We start from the raw sequence: 18,488 nt of genomic DNA, 5'->3' as shown, positions 1-18,488 counted from the left end.
CCCAAAAACAGTAATGTGATGACAATCAACTCTTCAATTTTAGTGACGTTGGAGGATAAACAATGGTTCCAGGGCACCCTGGATAACCCTCCTGCGGTCCTTCTGAAATTTCTTGTCTACTTGTTAGGCGAATGACATAGAATACCTCTTGTACTGACTCTCAGTGCAGCACTCCTTCAGTGCTAATACTCACGATAGCGCGGCGCTCCCTCGGCGCTAATACTCTCGATAGCGCGGCGCTCCCTCGGCGCTAATACTCTCGATAGCGCGACGCTCCCTCGGCGCTAATACTCTCGATAGCGCGGCGCTCCCTCGGCACTGACCCTCTGACAGCGCTCCCTCGGCACTGACCCTCTGACAGCGCGGCGCTCCCTCGGCACTGACCCTCTGACAGCGCGGCGCTCCCTCGGCACTGACCCTCTGACAGCGCGGCGCTCCCTCGGCACTGACCCTCTGACAGCGCGGCGCTCCCTCGGCACTGACCCTCTGACAGCGCGGCGCTCCCTCGGCACTGACCCTCTGACAGCGCGGCGCTCCCTCGGAACTGACCCTCTGACAGCGCGGCACTCCCTCAGCACTGACCCTGACAGTGCGGCGCTCCCTCGGCACTGACCCTCTGACAGCGCGGCACTCCCTCAGCACTGACCCTGACAGTGCGGCACTCCCTCAGCACTGACCCTGACAGTGCGGCACTCCCTCAGCACTGACCCTGACAGTGCGGCACTCCCTCGCTCCTGTACTTGGAGGGACAACCTGGAAATATGGATTCAAGCTGTCAGAGAGGTGACTGAACCCATGGTCTTCAGAATCGGAAGGCATAAATGCTGGAACATCACTGGCAACCTAACTGAGAGCAGCCCAATATTGTTCACCCATACACACATCAGCAGCTACTAATGTTTAAAGGAGCCACACCCTTTACCTGTTGGCACACCTGCCTCAGCATCAGCCGTCCCTCTGCTGGGCAGCAACTCAAACTGCTGCTGTGTACTCGTATTAACAGGATCAGGGAAGCAGGAGTCACCTTTCATTTCCACCAGCTTTATCTGAGAATGCAAATAAAGCACAAAGCAACTAACACACAGTGTAAACATAACCAAAGACAGTTCAGAAGGAGATTAAAGCACAAAGTACAATCCTCAAAAGGAGCAGTGTGTTCAGTTAGGGTGGGGAGCCAAACACAGGGATTTGGGAATCGCCAAGAGAATCCAGCCATTCCGCCAGAGTCTCCATCAGCTGGCAGCCAAAACCCGGAAAAGGTTATCATTACATTTCGTTCAGCGCAGTCTGACACTTGACAGGACGGCCTCTCCCCTCTTCATAGAATCTCTACAGTGCAGAAGAGGCCATTCGGCCCATCGGTCTGCATGGAGACTGATTCAAAGTATGTTAATCCAGTCTCAATCTCATAATCCCACGCATTTCCCATGGTAAATCCATCTAACCTACACATCTTCGGGCGTTGAAGGGCAACTTAGCATGAACAATTCACCTAACCTACACCTGTATGGGCAGTGGGAGGAAACCGGATCACCCGGAGGAAATGCGCGCAGACGTGGGGAGAATGTGTAAATTCCATAGTCATCCAAGCACGGTACTGAACCCAGGTCCCTGGCGCCGTGAGGCAGCAGTGCTAACCTCTGTACCGTCCTCTGGATTACGAATCCAGTAACACTACCCCTATGCCACCATCTCCTGATGATTGATTCACACCAAGGTTTGATTTCAAGGTGCCGCATCTTCTCATACTTACTTTTGTGATTAGTGTGGGCTGCGGAGAGGGGGATCGATTGGGTTGGTGAGGAGAAGGGTGGGGGATGGGGGTGGAGAGAAGCAATGGCCATCAGATGAATTGAGGTTTCTTTATGCATTCCCTTCATATCCCAATCTCCAGATGCCTTTTTCCAAATCCTTTGTTCCTGCTCTTTCAACCAATTCCACACCCTTAGCCCCAAATTTGAGCCCAGCTTCATGGCGCTGACTGGAACCTATGACCTTCAGACCCATTCAATGGATGGACGAAACAGTGCGGCTCAGAATTCAGAGATCGCAGTAACTTCTATAACTGATGTGTGGAGATATAACAACTCCTGAGAAATTGCCATGATTACAGATTCATTTTGTGTTTTTGAGCCCTGTTGTGCAGAGAGCTCGAAAGCATGCATGTTACACACTGAACTCCACTCCCCCCAAGGGAGCACAAGACTAATGGGATAAGACTCATCCATTGCACCCCATGGTACAGTGACACACTGGCATGCTCGACCCTTTTGCACAACCAACACTGCATCTCTTGGCAAGCCTGAACCCTCATGCTTTGATCACAAGGGAGTGTCGCCTGCAAACTGGTGTTTCAGTGAGACCTCAGTCCTGGGCTGAGCTGCACGAAGGCAGACAGTACGACGTACCTGAGCAGGGCTGGGTTTGAACATTGACTTCCTGGCTCTGTGCACCTTCACCTTCTCCACCTGCTCGCGGGGAGCATCCTGTCTCTCTGCGGTTGCCAGCGACACCTCGTTCCCGCCTTGGGCAACAATCTCAATCGGACGGCTCCTGGTCAAACTCTGAATTCAATACACGGTGTGGGGAATAGAAAGGGAGGGGGGAAACGGGTGAGAGGGATGAATTAACACTCCTCGCCATTAACCGCTTGTACGTTTTTGACTCACGTTTTAACTAATTTAGGGCGCACTCAGCAGTGTTCATTCCCGCCCCAGTTTTCATTCTGAAATGAAGTACCTTATACAGTTGACCCAAATTCCGACAGTAAAAACTCCTGTTTACCTTTGAAAGCCAGGCAATTTTAACCTCACCACTCCATCAGCGGTCACTCCCCCACCACCCGCCCATACCTGACTGACGCTTGACGACATAAAGGATTTTCGCGCTCTGTGGACCTCTGGGTACTCCTCCATATCCGGTACCAAGACCTCTGTCTCCGCGGCAACCTCGCTGTCCATCCGGCTGGTCGCGATACTCGCCATCCTCTTTGCCTGTGCAAAGGTCAATCAGAACAGAGGTTCAATGGAGCAGCGGGCGCAAAGATGACGATAGTTAAAACAAGGGTGGAAAACAACTGTGGCACAGTGGTTAGCACTGCTGCCTCACATCGCCAGGGACCCGGGTTCGATTCCCGGCTTGGATCACTGTCGATGTGTAGTTTGCACGTTCTCCCTGTGTCTGCGTGGGTTTCCTCCAAGTGCTCCAGTTTCCTCCCACAGTCCAAAGCTGTGCTGGTTAGGTGGATTGACCGTGATAAATTGCCCCTTTAGTGTCAGGGGAATTAGCAGGGTAAATATATGGGGTTGTGCAAATGAGGCCTGGGTGGGATTGTGGTCAGTGCAGACTTGTGGACAGTGCAGTCCAGATTTGATGGGCCGAATAGCCTCCTTCTACGCTGTAGAATTCTATGATTCAACGATCTATGAAAGGAGGAGGAAGACGATGAAAGGGACAGGACAGGCAGAGCAGAGCAAGTGACGTGCGTGGGCAGAGCGAGAATGATGTTAAATCATCCATCAGCCTCCAGTGTACAAACAAAGAACAGTACAGCACAGGAAACAGGCCCTTCGGCCCTCCAAGCCTGTGCCGCTCATTGGTCCAACTAAACCATTCGTTTGTATCCCTCCATTCCCAATCTGCTCATGTGACTATCCAGCGTCACCACCATCTCCATCACCCTACTTGGCAGTGCATTCCAGGCCACCCTCTGTGTAAAAAACGTCCCTCTGATATCCGAGTTATACCTCGCCCCTCTCACCTTGAGCCTGTGACCCCTCGTGATCGTCACCTCCGACCTGGGAAAAAGCTTCCCACTGTTCACCCTATCTATACCCTTCATAATTTTGTACACCTCTATTAGGTCTCCCTTCATTCTCCGTCTTTCCAAGGAGAACAACCCCAGTTTGCCCAATCTCTCCTCATAGCTAAGACTCTCCATACCAGGCAACATCCTGGTAAACCTCCTCTGCACTCTCTCCAAAGCCTTCACGTCCTTCTGGTAGTGTGGCGACCAGAACTGGACGCAATACTCCAAATGTGGCCTAACCAACGTTCTATACAGTTGCAACATCAGACTCTATATGAACATACAGATTAGGGGCTGGAGCCTGCTCCAATGCTCAGTAAGATAATGGTCTAAACTCCAGATTCCCTCCTTGCCGTGATATCAATTTACCTCCAGCGTAAGGTTGAAACAGACCCTTGTTTACACAATTATAACGGTGACAGTAATCCTCCGTGTTTTTAGCATTTCTCTGATTCGTCCGCCTCTCTGCGTAAGTGAAGCGAACGCCCTCCCCCACCCCTTCACCTGATTGAAGCTGCCTTTGAGGATCGACTTCCTGGCTCGGTGAACGTCCTGGTTCTCATCCTGAGCCTGTACCACATGCTCTGCCTCCGCCGCTCCCCCGGGAGATTCACCAACTGCCCGTCCGACGGGCAAGCTCGCCAACTTCTCCGCCAGGCTCTGTGTGGAGTTCGGAATAGATTAGTCACAAACAAGCAGTCGGATGCAAGGGCAGCGGAGTAATCTGATTCATGCACAATGACAGACTGGCCACGAATGGGACCAGTTGTGTGTGCGTGCACCAATTATTTTCAGCTCCTGCACCAAACCACCCAAAAGGACAATGTTGAAACATAACTCCCCCACTTCACAAAGAGCTGAAGCAATGTTATAATCACACACCACACCTAATAAAATACAGCTTCCTACAAAAGAAGGGTTTAGTCAAATGTACAGTTTTATTCAAGTGCCTGGCAACAGTTAAAAGGAGCATTAAGGTCAGTAAAAGACTATGGGTGCATTGCTTTTACAGCAGAACAGGCTGGGAGACTCGAGCAGAGACCGTTTCGTGGGCTCCCCGCTGGACCCACCGCCTCAGCAAGTTTCCAGCAGTCACATTTTTAGTCCGTCAGCTCCACACCAGAAATCAGCACAGAGCTGCATCATTTACAGTAGTCTTTATTTTCCTACAATTTAAATCTTATTAGTGGGCCTGGGGCTGAAATCTCCAGGCCCACTGATGCCTCCTTCCCCACCAGGAGTGGTTCACGCCAGCAGGGACTACTATAGCTCCCCACTTATGGAAAACTGATGGACTGACCCCACTGGAGTGAAGGGGGGACAACTGAGATCCCCAGGAGGTATCCCCTGGGTATTGCCACTTTAGCATTGCCATCCTGGGCCCCCTGTCACTGACCAAGGGGCAAAGTGACAATGCCCAAGGGGAATCTTGATACTGACGACTGGGCATCAGGCAGTGCCGAGGGAGCTGGGCCCGATGGTGGGGGAAGGGTGGCAATTCCACTACCATTCCACTACCATTCATGTCCACTTTGGTAGGAATAATGGTAGGATGGATTATTACTTACGTGGAGAAAAACTGCAGCAGGTGACGGTGCAGAGGGACCTCGGGGTCCTTGTGCATGAGTCGCAAAAACCCAGCTTGCAGGTACAGCAGGTGGTCAGGAAGGCGAATGGGATGCTGGCCTTCATAGCGAGGGGGATTGAATATAAAAGTAGGGAGGTCTTGCTGCGGCTGTATAGGGCATTGGTGAGACCGCAGCTGGAGTACTGTGTGCAGTTTTGGGCGCCGTACTTACGCAAGGATATTTTGGCCTTGGAGGGAGTGCAGAGGAGGTTTACTAGGCTGATACCGGAGTTGAGGGGGTTGAGCTATGAGGAGAAGCTGAATAAACTAGGCTTGTACTCGTTAGAGTTTAGAAGAATGAGGGGAGATCTCATTGAGACGTATAAGATGATGAATGGGATGGATAGGATAGAGGTGGAGAGGCTCTTCCCGCTCAGAAAGGACAGTAGGACTAGGGGGCACAGCCTCAAGATAAAGGGGGGGCGGTTTAGAACGGAGTTGAGGAGGAACTTCTTCACTCAAAGGGTGGTGAATCTCTGGAATTCTCTGCCCGTTGAAGTGGTGGAGGCTGCCTCGCTAAATATTTTTAAGAAGCGGGTTGATGGGTTTTTGATAGGAGAGGGGATTAAGGGTAATGGGGAGAGGGCAGGAATGTGGAACTGAGCCACGACAGATCAGCCATGATCTTATTGAATGGCGGGGCAGGCTCGAAGGGCCAGATGGCCTACTCCTGCTCCTATTTCTTATGTTCTTATGTTCTTATTCTGCAATTGGACTGGGTGACAGGGGGGAGGCCTGTGATCGGGGCTGGCCACTGGGGTTGGATGGGTGGGGGAATCGGGAAATCAGGGCTGTGATGGGGGAGGGGTTCTAGGCTGCGCCCGGACATATTTGAGGGAGCAGTAATCGGGCCGTGGTGGGGTCAGAAGGCCGGCGATGCGGGGGTTACGGACCTGGCTAGCAATTGAGCTGGCCAGCAATCAGGAGACCGGCAGTGCAGGACCATTGCTTACGTGCCGATCTCAGCGCTGACAGATCGGAACATGAACAGTGACCCGCTCAGCGCTACGCTGCCGGCCTCTCCAGTGGGAATAGGCCCCGCTCCCTGATTTTCAGCGTGATTCATGCTAGTGCACTCTGCGTGGGAGATTCAATTTGAAACTCCCCCTAAAAAAAAGTGAGATTTGCTGCAAAGCTTTTACGCAAATTTGACACTTCGAATGCGTTGGGGAGAATCACCCCCCTGTGCATTTACAAAGCAGCTTTCATAAGAAACATAAGAAATAGGAGCAGGAGTAGGCCATCCAGCCCTTCGAGCCTGCCCCGCCATTCAATAAGATCATGGCTGATCTGTCGCTGCTCAGTTCCACTTTCCCGCCCTCTCCCCATAACCCTTAATCCCCTCTCCTATCAAAAACCCATCAACCCGCATCTTAAAAATATTTAGCGAGGTAGCCTCCACCACTTCAACGGGCAGAGAATTCCAGAGATTCACCACCCTTTGAGTGAAGAAGTTCCTCCTCAACTCCGTTCTAAACCGCCCCCCTTTTATCTTGAGGCTGTGCCCCCTAGTCCTATTGTCTTTTTTGAGCGGGAAGAGTCTTTCCACCTCTATCCTATCCATCCCATTCATCATCTTATACGTCTCAATGAGATCTCCTCTCATTCTTCTAAACTCTAACGAGTACAAGCCCAGTTTATTCAGCCTCTCCTCATAGCTCAACCCCCTCAACTCCGGTATCAGCCTAGTAAACCTCCTCTGCACTCCCTCCAAGGCCAAAATATCTTTGCGCAGGTGCGGCGCCCAAAAATGCACACAGTACTCCAGTTGCGGCCTCACCAATGCCCTATACAGCTGCAGCAAGACCTCCCTACTTTTATATTCAATCCCCTTCGCTATGAAGGCCAGCATCCCATTCGCCTTCCTGACCACCTGCTGCACCTGCAAGCTGGGTTTTTGCGACTCATGCACAAGGACCCCGAGGTCCCTCTGCACCGTCGCCTGCTGCAGTTTTTTGCCTCGTAAGTAATAGTCCTTCCTACCATTTTTCCTACCAAAGTGGACCACCTCACACTTGCCAACATTAAATTCCATTTGCCATTTCCTGGCCCATTCGCCCAGCCTATCTAGATCCTTCTGCAGACTCTCCACACCCTCCACACAATTTGCCGTTCCCCCAATCTTGGTGTCATCAGCAAATTTCGACACTCTACACTCGGTTCCCTCCTCCAGATCATCTATATAAATGGTAAAAAGCTGAGGCCCCAGCACCGACCCCTGGGGCACTCCACTAGTCACCATCCGCCAATCCGAGTAGCACCCGTTGACCCCCACTCTCTGCCTCCTATTTGACAACCAATCCTCTATCCACGCTAACACCCTACCCCCAACTCCATGTCCCTCGACCTTCTGCAATAACCTCTTGTGAGGCACTTTGTCAAACGCTTTCTGAAAATCTAGAAAGACCACATCCACCGGCTCTCCTCTATCCACCGCCCTAGACACATCCTCATAGAACTCCAGTAAATTTGTCAGACACGACTTCCCTTTAATGAAACCGTGCTGCGTCTGCTCTATCAAGCAATTCCCTTCAAGATGCCTCGCAATTTCCTCCTTAATGACAGATTCTAACATTTTACCTACCACAGACGTTAAACTAACCGGCCTATAATTCCCCGCCTTTTGCCTGGCACCCTTCTTAAACAACGGCGTAACATTAGCCGTTTTCCAATCATCCGGCACTTCCCCGGAATCCAGCGACGTCTGGAAAATAACCACCAAGGCATCCACTATCACCTCCGCCATTTCTTTCAGAACCCTCGGATGCATTCCATCCGGTCCTGGGGACTTGTCCACAATCAGCCCCTCCAGTCTGTCGAGCACCGCCTTTCTAGTAACAGTAATGTCATTAAGACCCTCCAGTCCTACCACCTTTCCATCGCTAACACCCGGCAAATTATTCACGTCCTCCTCCGTGAAGACAGAAACAAAAAAGTTATTCAATACCTTAGCGATATCCCCATCCCCTACCACTAGGTCCCTTTTCTCATCCTCTAAAGGACCAACATTCACCCTAGCCAGCCTCTTCCTTTTTATATATTTATAAAAACTCTTGCTATCCTTTTTTATATTAAGCGCTAGCCCAGCTTCATAGTTTCTCCTACCCTTCCTTATCAACTTCTTTGTCAATCTTTGTTGACATTTAAACCTCTCCCAATCCTCTTCTCGCCCACTACTCTTAGCTACTCTAAATTCCTCCGCTTTTAGTTTAACACTTTCCTTCACCTCCTTCGTTATCCACGGCTTATTACCTCTCCTCCTACTATCCTTTTTGACCATCGGAATAAATTTCCGTTGAGCACCAAGAAAGATCTCCTTAAAGATCCTCCACTGCTCCTTAACAGACCCTCCCTCCAACGCGCTCTCCCAGTCCACATTCGCCAATTCTTCTCTCATCCTACCGTATTTCCCTCTATTCAAACAAAGGACGCGTGTCCGGGAACCCACCTTCTCCTCCTCCATCTGCACCAGAAACTCCACCATACAATGATCACTCTCCCCAAGAGGATCCTTCACCACAAGGTCCCTAATTCTACCCGCTTCATTACATAGCACCAGATCCAAGATAGCTCGCTCCCTCGTCGGCTCCAACACACACTGTTCGAGGAAACTATCCCGGCAGCATTCCAAGAACTCTTCCTCGAGCCCCCCACGTCCAACATGGGTCGACCAATCAATATGCAGATTGAAATCCCCCATAACTACGGCCGTCCCATTCCTGCACGCCGCACTTATTTGCGCGTTAACAGCCCGCCCCATCTCCAGATCATTATTCGGGGGCCTATAGACGACACCCACCAGCGTCTTCCTCCCTTTGCTGTTCCTAATCTCCACCCACAACGATTCCACCCTCTGCTCCTTGGCTCCAATATCATCCCTTGCTACCACCGTGATGCTATCCTTAATCAGCAGAGCTACGCCCCCCCCTTTTCCCTCCTGTCTATCCTTCCTAAACACTTGATAGCCCTGTACATTCAGCTCCCAGTCCCTGTCACCCTGCAGCCACGTCTCTGTAATGGCCACCAGATCGTATCCATTTGTGTCGATCTGCGCCATCAGCTCATCCACTTTATTCCGAATGCTTCGTGCATTCAGATAAAGTGCTTTCATCCCAGCCTTCACCTGGACCCTATTTGCCGCAACGCCACCAACTATACTCACGCCCCTTACTCCCTCTATTATTGGGACATCCTCAGCCTCTTCCCTTACATGTACACTCTCCTTAACTTTAGACCTTGTAAGGTCACCTACCCTCGCACCCTCCCCCCCCATAATTAGTTTAAAGCCCTGTCTACAGTCCTCTTTACTCGATTCGCCAGCACTCTGGTCCCAGCACGGTTCAGACCAACCCCATCTCTCCCGAACAGGTCCCACCTACCCCAATACTGGTGCCAATGCCCCATAAATTCAAACCCATTCCTCCCACACCAATCCCTGAGCCACCCATTCATTTCCTTAATCCTGTTAACCCTACGCCCATCTGCACACGGTTCAGGCAGTAGCCCAGAGATAACCACCTTGTCGGTTCTACTTTTTAATTCCATTCCAAGCTTTTCATACTCCCTCCCCAGATCCTCAGTCTGCATTTTGCTTACGTCGCCGGCACCCACATGTACCACAACGACCGGATTCTCACCCTCCCACTCCAGGTTCCTCTGCAGCCCAGCTGCGACATCCCGTACCCGAGCACCAGGCAGACAACACACCCTTCTGTGCACTTTGTCATTGTGACAAAGGACAGTGTCAATACCCTTCACCCCACTATCCCCGATCACTACTACGTTCCTTTTCCTTTTCTCTTTGCCTATGTCCTGCTGCAGCACTGTACTGTGTGCAGCTTGCTCACCAACCTCACCTGCCTCGTTCTCGTCCAACTTGGAAGCAAGAACCTCAAACCTGTTATGCAGATTAAGAGGCTGAGGCCTCCGCTCCTCATCCCCCTTCCTCTTCCCAGTAGCCCCCTCTTGTCCCTGACCCTTAGAGTTAGCCAGTCTAGGGGGGGTGGATGTCACTTGCACCCCATTGACAATGGCACCCTCTCTCCCCTTGATGAGCCTCAGTGTCTGTAGCTCAGAGGCCAGCTCATTTACCCTGAGCTGGAGCTCCTCCAGCAACCTGCACTTACTGCAGACATGGTCACTGGGATGAACCCTAGGGTCCACCAGTTCCCACATCATACAGAAAAGCCTCAAAACGTCCCAAATGCTTTCACAGCCAATGAAATGCTTTTTGAAATATAGTGACTGTTGTAACGTAGGAAATGTGGCAGGTGATGTGTGCATAGCAAGCTCCCACAAATGTGATAACGGGCGGGTCATCAGCTTTAGAGATGTTGGTGAAGGGATGAACGTTGGCCAAGCAGGGAAAATTCCCTCATTCTTTCACAGCCACCTGAGAGGGCAGAGGGAGGGGCCCTCGGTTTGACAGCTCATCTCATCTTGACAATGCAGCATTCCCCCTGTACTGGCACAGGGGAGGGACACAGTAAGAAGTCTGACAACACCAGGTTTAAGTCCAACCGATTTATTTGATAGTAAACTCACAAGCTTTCGAGGTTAACCTCTTCGTCAGATGAAGAGGTTAACCTCAAAAGCTTGTGAGTTTACTATCAAATAAATCGGTTGGACTTAAACCTGGTGCTGTCAGACTTCTTACTGTGTTTACCCCAGTCCAATGCCGGCATCTCCACATCACAGGGGAGCGATACAGGGAGGAAGACTTACCTGCTGGGCCATGGCTGGAACTGTGAACAGTCATACCATGAAGCGATCTGTCAAAAAAAAAACCTCCATTTGCACCTGGGTTGAAAGTGAGATTTTCTTTAAGGGGGCAAGCCCAGGTCAGGGGACGGAGTACTCCTCCACATTTTACTTGCAAATGGCAGCAACACACAAAGGGGAGGGTGCACAAGGAGTGCCTGGAATGTCTGCTCAGCCATCGAGGCCCTCAGGGTGTTGCTCTCTGCAGCTTCAATCCTCTGCCTCCCTAAACAAAGGCCACCTAATTAATATGGGGCCGAACAATTGGACTGGAGTCTTATTCCCTCATGAGTCCTGACAGAGAGAAAGAGAAAGAGAGAGAGAGAGAGAGAGAAAGACACCCTGCAACTGATCGATGGCCAATGTGAAGGAAGGTCTGACGGCATCTGTAGGGAGAGAAAATAGAGCCAACGTTTCGAGTCTGGATGACTCTTTGTTAGAGCCCTCTCTGACAAAAGGTCATCCAGACTCAAAATGTTGGCTCTATTCTCTCTCTACTGTCGCCGTCAGATCTGCTGAGATTTTCCAGCATTTTCCGTTTTTGTCCCCTTATTTACTGTCAGTCCGAGTTCACCGTACCTGACTGAAGCTGCCTTTCAGTATTGACTTCCTCGCCCTGTGCACCTCCTGATTCTCGTCCTGAGCTGGTACTGTGTGCTCCACCTCCGCCGCCGCCCCAGGGGCCTGACTTGCCCGCTCAGAGGGTAAAGTCCCCAGCTCTGTGGGCAATCTCTGCGTAAAAATCACAAAAAAGCAGGTTTTTTTCGTGGAGGCAGTATCTGGGAAGTGCAATATTTTTAGAACGAAGCAGACTTTAAACTGAATGGCTGCTGAGTTATAAACACCAAAATCTAGTGCAAGAAATGTCAGGTCAGACACTTCCTGTCCCCTCGCCATGCAGTGTCCAGGTTGCCCTGGCGTCTTTCTGACTGTTTATGGGGTAGTTTTTACCCCTTCAGCATGTCTATTACAGCCAATGCTTTGTGAAGTGTGCTCTCTGTTGCATCGGAGGAATTGCTGCAGCTAATATATTCGCAGCCGGCTCCCACAAATACCAATATGATAACGACCAGATAATCTTTCCCTGACGTTGATTTGACAGATAAATATTAGCCAGGACACCAGAAAGAAATTCCCCACTCTTCCTCAAAATTGTGTCATGGAATTTTGTTTACGTTGCACCCGGGCAATTGGGGCGTCAATTTAACAGCTCATCAGGCAGACAGCATCTCCGGCAGTGCAGCACTTCCTCAGTACTGCACTGAGAGCCATAGAACCCCTGCAGTGCAGAAAGAGCCCATTTGACCCAATGAGCTTGCACCGACAACAATCCCACCCAGGCCCCGTCCCCATAACCCCTGCTAATGTCCCTGACACAAAGAGGCAACTTCGCATGGCCAATCAACCTAACCCACACATCTTTGGAGCGTGGGAGGAAACTGGAGCACCCGGAGGAAACCAACGCAGACACAGGGAGGTCAAGCAAACATGCACGCTGACAGTGGCCCGAGACTGGAATTGAACCCAGGCCCCTGACACTGTGAGGCACCAGGGCTAATCACTGCACAAGATCTTGCACCTTTGCCAGTTGTGGCTCAGTGGGTAGTACTCTCCCAGTTAAGTCTGACTCTAGGGCTTCAGCCAATGAGAAATACAGAAAAGGCTTGTGGAAGGGCACGTCACTCGCCCTCCTCCTCCTCCTCCTTGCAGCCTGGCCAAGGTCGGGCAATCACAGTGATGATGCACATACAGGGGACCAGGTGGAGGCGGCACGAGTGTCCTCCATGCAAGCACGATGCGCAGGCAGAACCCACCCCTCCCCACTTCAATACCTGACTCACACTGGACCTGGATATCGACTTCCGTGCTTTGTGGACCTTGGGCTTCTCTTCTGGAGCTGCGACGGGTCTCTGAGCCTCTGCTGGAACCGCTGCCACCTCGTTTCCCGTCCGACCGCTCGGCACACTTAGCAGTTTCATGGCCAGGCTCTGAATGGAGTTGGGAGACTTGTTGAGCCCGGTTAGTGTCATCTTAGCTCTGTTGGCCCCCAGAGCCTTGGTGGGGGAGGCGGGGAATGTTTTAGCAGCATGACCTGAGAAGGACAAACATCAAAACAAGTTAGAAGAGGGCAGGAGGAGGCCGTTCCACACTCCGTGATCCTTGCTGGTTCTTTTAAGGGCAACCCCACTAGTTCCTCTTTCCCGCTGTTTCCCCTTCCTCCTACAAGTTTTGTTTACCATTGAAGTATTCATCCAATCCTCTTCCAAAAGCTATTATTGAATCTGCTTCCACTACTTTCAACAATTTGCATTAGCATCGCACCTTCCAAGGCATTTTTTAGGGCGGCACACTGGCACAGCGGTTAGCACTGCTGCCTCACAGCACCAGGGACCCAGGTTCAATCCCGGCCTTGGGTGACTGTGCGGATTCTGCACATTCTCACCGTGTCTATGTGGGTTTCCCCCAGGTGCTCCAGTTTCCTGCTACACTCCAAAGATGTGCAGGTTCGGTTAATTCGCCATACTAAATTGCCCCTCAGTGTCAGGGGGGGCTAGCGGGTTAATGCACGGGGTTATGGGGATAGGGGCTGGGTAAATTTGGTGCCGGCGCAGGCTTGATGGGTCAAATGGCCTCCTTCAGCACTGTAGGGATTCAAAGCTACTTCCTCAACTTAAATTCTGACCCTTAATTTTTAAACGCATCTTGAAAGAGAATGAAGAAAAGTTTAGGGAGGAAATGGCTAAATTCCGGGCCCGAGTAACTAAAAGCCAGTGGTGGCGCCAATTGATTCAGGGACGCACATGTGGGCATGCCTTGTTTATGCCATCATGAACACACACGAACACACACACGCGTGAAAACACACGCACGTGCGTGAAAACACACACACGCATGAAAACACACGCACGCGCGTGAAAACACACACACACGCGTGAAAACACATGCACGAACACAAACGCGCGCGCAAACACACACACTCTCCCCCTCCCAAATGTCTGCGGGACAACATACTTGCAGCCGGGAATAGTTAGTTACCTGAGAGACTCTTGACAGGAAGAGTTCCGGGCTGAGATCCCAGCCGACCTACAGCCACAGCATCAGAGGACGGGCACTCCAAGCCCAGGTAGGGCTCGCCAGGTTTACCCTGCGTCTCGCTGCTGGCCGGCTCTTCCCCTCGAGTGCCAGCAGCCACCGTGATTTCAGAGTCAGGGGCCCTCACTGCAGTCTCTTGGCTGGTCACAGAGCCCGGCACCTCTGTATTATTCTGCAGAGCGATGTTTCCCATCGTGCTTCCAGCACCCGCCGTGGGACTCGACAGTTGCCCCAGCTTCTTGGGCGACGGTTCTGCCTCGTCGTCTATCTCTGAAAAACAAAGCCCCATCACGTTTAGTTCCTGGGTTGCATTCCACGGCCATCCTCACTGCACATTTGAGAAAGGTAAAGGAAGAGTTGGAGAACACCAGGATGCATGTCCTGGTATGTAAAGGTTGAGGTGAGCAACTGAGCACATCAAATCATTGAATCCCTACAGTGCAGACGGAGGCTATTCAGCCCATCAAGTCTACACTGACAACAATCCCACCCAAGCCCTATCCCTATTATCCCACATATTTTCCCTGTTAATCCCCTGACACTAAAGTTGATTTTGATTTATTATTGTCACGTCTATTAGCATACAATGAAAAGTATTGTTTCTTGCATGCTACACAGGCAAAGCATATTGTAAGACAGAAATGAGAGCGTGCAGAATGTAGTGTTACACTCACAGCAAGAACGTGGAGAAAGATCAGCTTAATACAAGGTAGGTCCATTCAAAAGTCTGATGGCAGAGGGAAGAAGTTGGTTTTGAGTTGGTTGTACGTGACCTCAGACTTTTGCATCTTTTTACCAATGGAAGAAAGCGGAAGAGAGAATGTCTGGGGTGAGTGGGGTCCTGAATTATCCTGGCAGCTTTTTCAAGGCAGTGTTAAGTGTAGATAGAGTCAATGGATTGGAGGCTGGTTTGCGTGATAGATTGGGCTACATTCACGACCTTTGGTAGTTTGTAGTTTTGTAAATTGTCAGGGCAATTTAGCATGACCAATCCACCTAACCTGCACATTTTTGAACTGTGGGAGGAAACGCACGCAGCAGTGGGGAGAACTTGCAAACTCAAGTGACCCAAGCCACAATTGAACCTGGGTCCCTGACACTGTGGCTTTCCACATTGTGCCACGGAGTCGTCCCTCCATTACCGGAAGTATTCACAGCTCAAAAACAAGCCATTCAGCTCAACTGTTCCATGCTGACATTTAAACTTCACACGAGCCTCCTCCAGTCCTTACTTCATATCAATCCCATCAACATGTCCTTTATTCCTTTCTTCCTTCATATCTATCCAGCTTCCCTTTGATCGTACCTAATAGATTCACCTCATCCACTCTGTGTGGTGCTCAGTTCCATATTCCCACCACTCCTGTTGGATTTATTAGAAATTATCTTACATTGTATTGATCCCCCCTTTTCTGGTCATCCCACTCCAACCCACAAGAATATCTTTCCTCTGTCTACCACACTGAATCATCATAGAATCATAGAACCCCTCAGGCAGAAGGAGACCATTCAGCCCATTGAGTCTGTGCCAACCACAATCACACCAACACGTTATCCCCATAACCCCACATACTTATCCCAGCTAGTTCCCATGACACTGAGGAGCAATTTAGCACGGATAATCAACATAACCTGCAAATCTTTGGAATCATTTCATAATTTTCAAGGACTCTATCAGGACATCTCTCAGTTTTCTCTTTTTGAAAGAACAGTCCCAAGCCCGTTCAATCTTTCCTAATCAGTATAACCCTTATGACAGTGTAACCTCTCTGTGCATGTGACATGCACTCCATTTCCCATTATATTTTCTCTCTCTCGAGGCCTCCATGAACTCCCTCCTATAACTCGACACCATTCTTCAACACAGGTCTGGCCTCACCAAGGCCAGGATGAATTTTAACGTTATTCCCTAAAATCTCCCCCTCAAACCTCATCCCTCACCTTTTCCTGAAATCTCTCCCTCACCTTTGCCCTCTCAAATCTTCCACTCACCTGCTCCTTCTACATGCCTCGTCGAAGCTCCCTCACCCCAAAAACCTCCTCCCTCATCAAACCTCTGCCTGCCTCATTCCCTCCTTTGAACTCCCTCTGTCACTCCCTCCTCCGAGCCGCAGCTACTGCCTGCTAAAACCACACCAACAGTTTGAACTATCTCCAGCTCTCGATCCATCTACCTCACATCAGGCACGTTGCCATGACATGCAGATTCTCGCCTCTCCTGTCCAATCTCACTCACTTTGCACTTCAACCCATATTCAATTTCATCTGCCACCTCCCTGCCCTTTGACCTGGCTCAGTATGTGGCAAGAGTTCCCAAGGCACTGTTCAGAGTCCTCTGCTCGCTGTGCTGCCAATAACCCCCTCTCCACCAACAAAATAGATCACCATGCCTTTCCTCACTGCCGTTTGCAGGATTGCGCTGTGGGCAAAATGGCTGCCAGCTCAGACAACAGAACAACGGCCATTTTGAATTGTTTAATCTTACCTTGAGTGACTTCACTGGGGCTTGTGTCCAGCACCAGGAGCTCTGGCTCTGCTGTGACCTGGTCCGTGCTGTTAGCCTCCCCCTGGATAAAAACAAGAGAAATACCTCAACAAATTCCAACAGAAAAGCAAACTTTGATTTACATTCCTCATCAGTTCCTCCAACAATGGCCTCTGTTGGGACATAAACGGCTCATCAGAAAGAGGGGACGGTATGGCAGGACTGAGGATGGGTGAGGTCTGAGATGAGGGTGAAGCCTGAGGAGACTGAGGTCTTAGGAAATGGTGAGGATGAAAACTGAGGAAGGGCAAAGTTTGAGGAGAAGGGCTGGAGGATAAGCTCCAGGAAGGGGGTGGAGGGGGAGCTTCGAGGAGGGGTTTTGGGGGGGGGGGGGGACTCTGAGGAGGGGTTTGGGGGGGAGGGGCTCTGAGGAGGGGATAGTTCTGGGGGGGGAGGTTTGAGAACATTACCCCTTTCCCTGGTTTCAGGCCTTCCTGCCATTCGTAACTCAACTTCACTCCGAGGTACAACCCAGAGAGAAGGTTCCGGCTCCACTTTCTACATCCCAGTCCCGCTGCAGTCCACACTTTCCCACTTTCAGTTGGAGAAGTTTTATTGTTGAGAGGGTGAGGGGGGCTGGAAGCAGGGCAGTGGGAACAGGTTAGCATGACCCAACGCTGTTAAGGGGAGACCGTCACCTGCTTTGAAGAGAGACCAATGCTGCACTGCAAAGTCTCTGAGACAAGGTCAGAAATAGCAGAACAACTGAAACGTAGGGAGATTATACTAAATCTGCAGTGAACCTTAGTTAGATCACATAGAAAAGGTACAGCATATAGTTCTGGTTGGCATGTTATAATGAGGACATGGAGAGGATTTACAAGAATGATAACAGAAACATGTGGGTATATATGATGAAGGGATTGACTGAGTCTATTTTCCCTTTAAAATAGAAGATCGAGGGTTGATCAAAAAGTGGTCTTTAAATTATTAAATTCTATGGAAGAGGGATGATTTACTGTGCATAAAGCGACAAGGGACCTAGATCGAGTGGATCAGAAAGACCTATCTTCTTTAACACGTTCGAAAGACGTGCTGCTTAGGGTGCATTGGCCATGCTAAATTCTCCCTCAGTGTACCCGAACAGGCGCTGGAGTGTGGCTACTCAGCGACTTTCATAGTATCTTCATTGCAGTGTTAATGTCAGTCCACTTGTTAGACTAATAAAGACACTTAAACTTAACAGAGAGGTCAATGAGCTTGGATTTGGCAGGTGGATTAGAGAGCAGATCTTTCACCCGGGGGAGGGGATCTGGAACTCTACATCGGAAAGGACTGCAGAAACATTCATCGCATTATCAAATATCTCCCTCTGTGCCCCCCATTATTCGAACAAAGCGCTGGTTCTACACTCTGAAAACATGACATTCACTACCTATCGAAGATGTCCACTCCTCACTGGGCTCACATGCCCAAACTTCGCGGGTAGGAGTTTCAAATGTGGCCAGTCTGACAAATTGGGGACGGCATGGTGGTTAGCACTGTCGCCTCATAGTGCCAGGGACCCAGGTTCGATTCGTGGCTTTGGTCACTTTCTGTGCGGAGTTTGTACATTCTCCCCACGTCTGCATGGGTTTCCTCCGAGTGCTCCAGTTTCCTCCCACAGTCCGAAAGACATGCTGCTTAGGGTGCATAGGCCGTGTTAAATTCTCCCT

The 18,488-nt window shown here is 50.5% G+C and overlaps 1 protein-coding gene across 3 annotated transcripts in view; it reads right to left on the bottom strand.

Moving 5' to 3' along the window:
- LOC145348192 (histone-lysine N-methyltransferase EHMT2-like) overlaps positions 1-18,488 on the bottom strand; it is a 77,416-nt gene that overhangs the window by 53,887 nt on the left and 5,041 nt on the right. For all 3 annotated transcript variants that reach the window (XM_080196386.1, XM_080196388.1, XM_080196387.1), the window contains exons 2-9: positions 16,774-16,855; positions 14,232-14,558; positions 13,028-13,287; positions 11,775-11,927; positions 4,313-4,468; positions 2,853-2,993; positions 2,409-2,564; positions 923-1,046 (exon numbers count right to left, since the gene is read on the bottom strand). In XM_080196386.1, the coding sequence (XP_080052512.1) occupies positions 923-1,046; positions 2,409-2,564; positions 2,853-2,993; positions 4,313-4,468; positions 11,775-11,927; positions 13,028-13,287; positions 14,232-14,558; positions 16,774-16,855 (1,399 nt within the window). The remainder of the gene's footprint in view (positions 1-922; positions 1,047-2,408; positions 2,565-2,852; positions 2,994-4,312; positions 4,469-11,774; positions 11,928-13,027; positions 13,288-14,231; positions 14,559-16,773; positions 16,856-18,488) is intronic.

The sequence above is a fragment of the Carcharhinus amblyrhynchos genome, chromosome 9 (assembly GCF_965287045.1).
Source record: "Carcharhinus amblyrhynchos chromosome 9, sCarAmb.v2.hapA, whole genome shotgun sequence".
Classification (NCBI taxonomy): Eukaryota; Metazoa; Chordata; class Chondrichthyes; order Carcharhiniformes; family Carcharhinidae; genus Carcharhinus; species Carcharhinus amblyrhynchos.
Note: the sequence above shows the minus strand (reverse complement) of the source record. Positions and strands in the feature narration are given on the sequence as shown.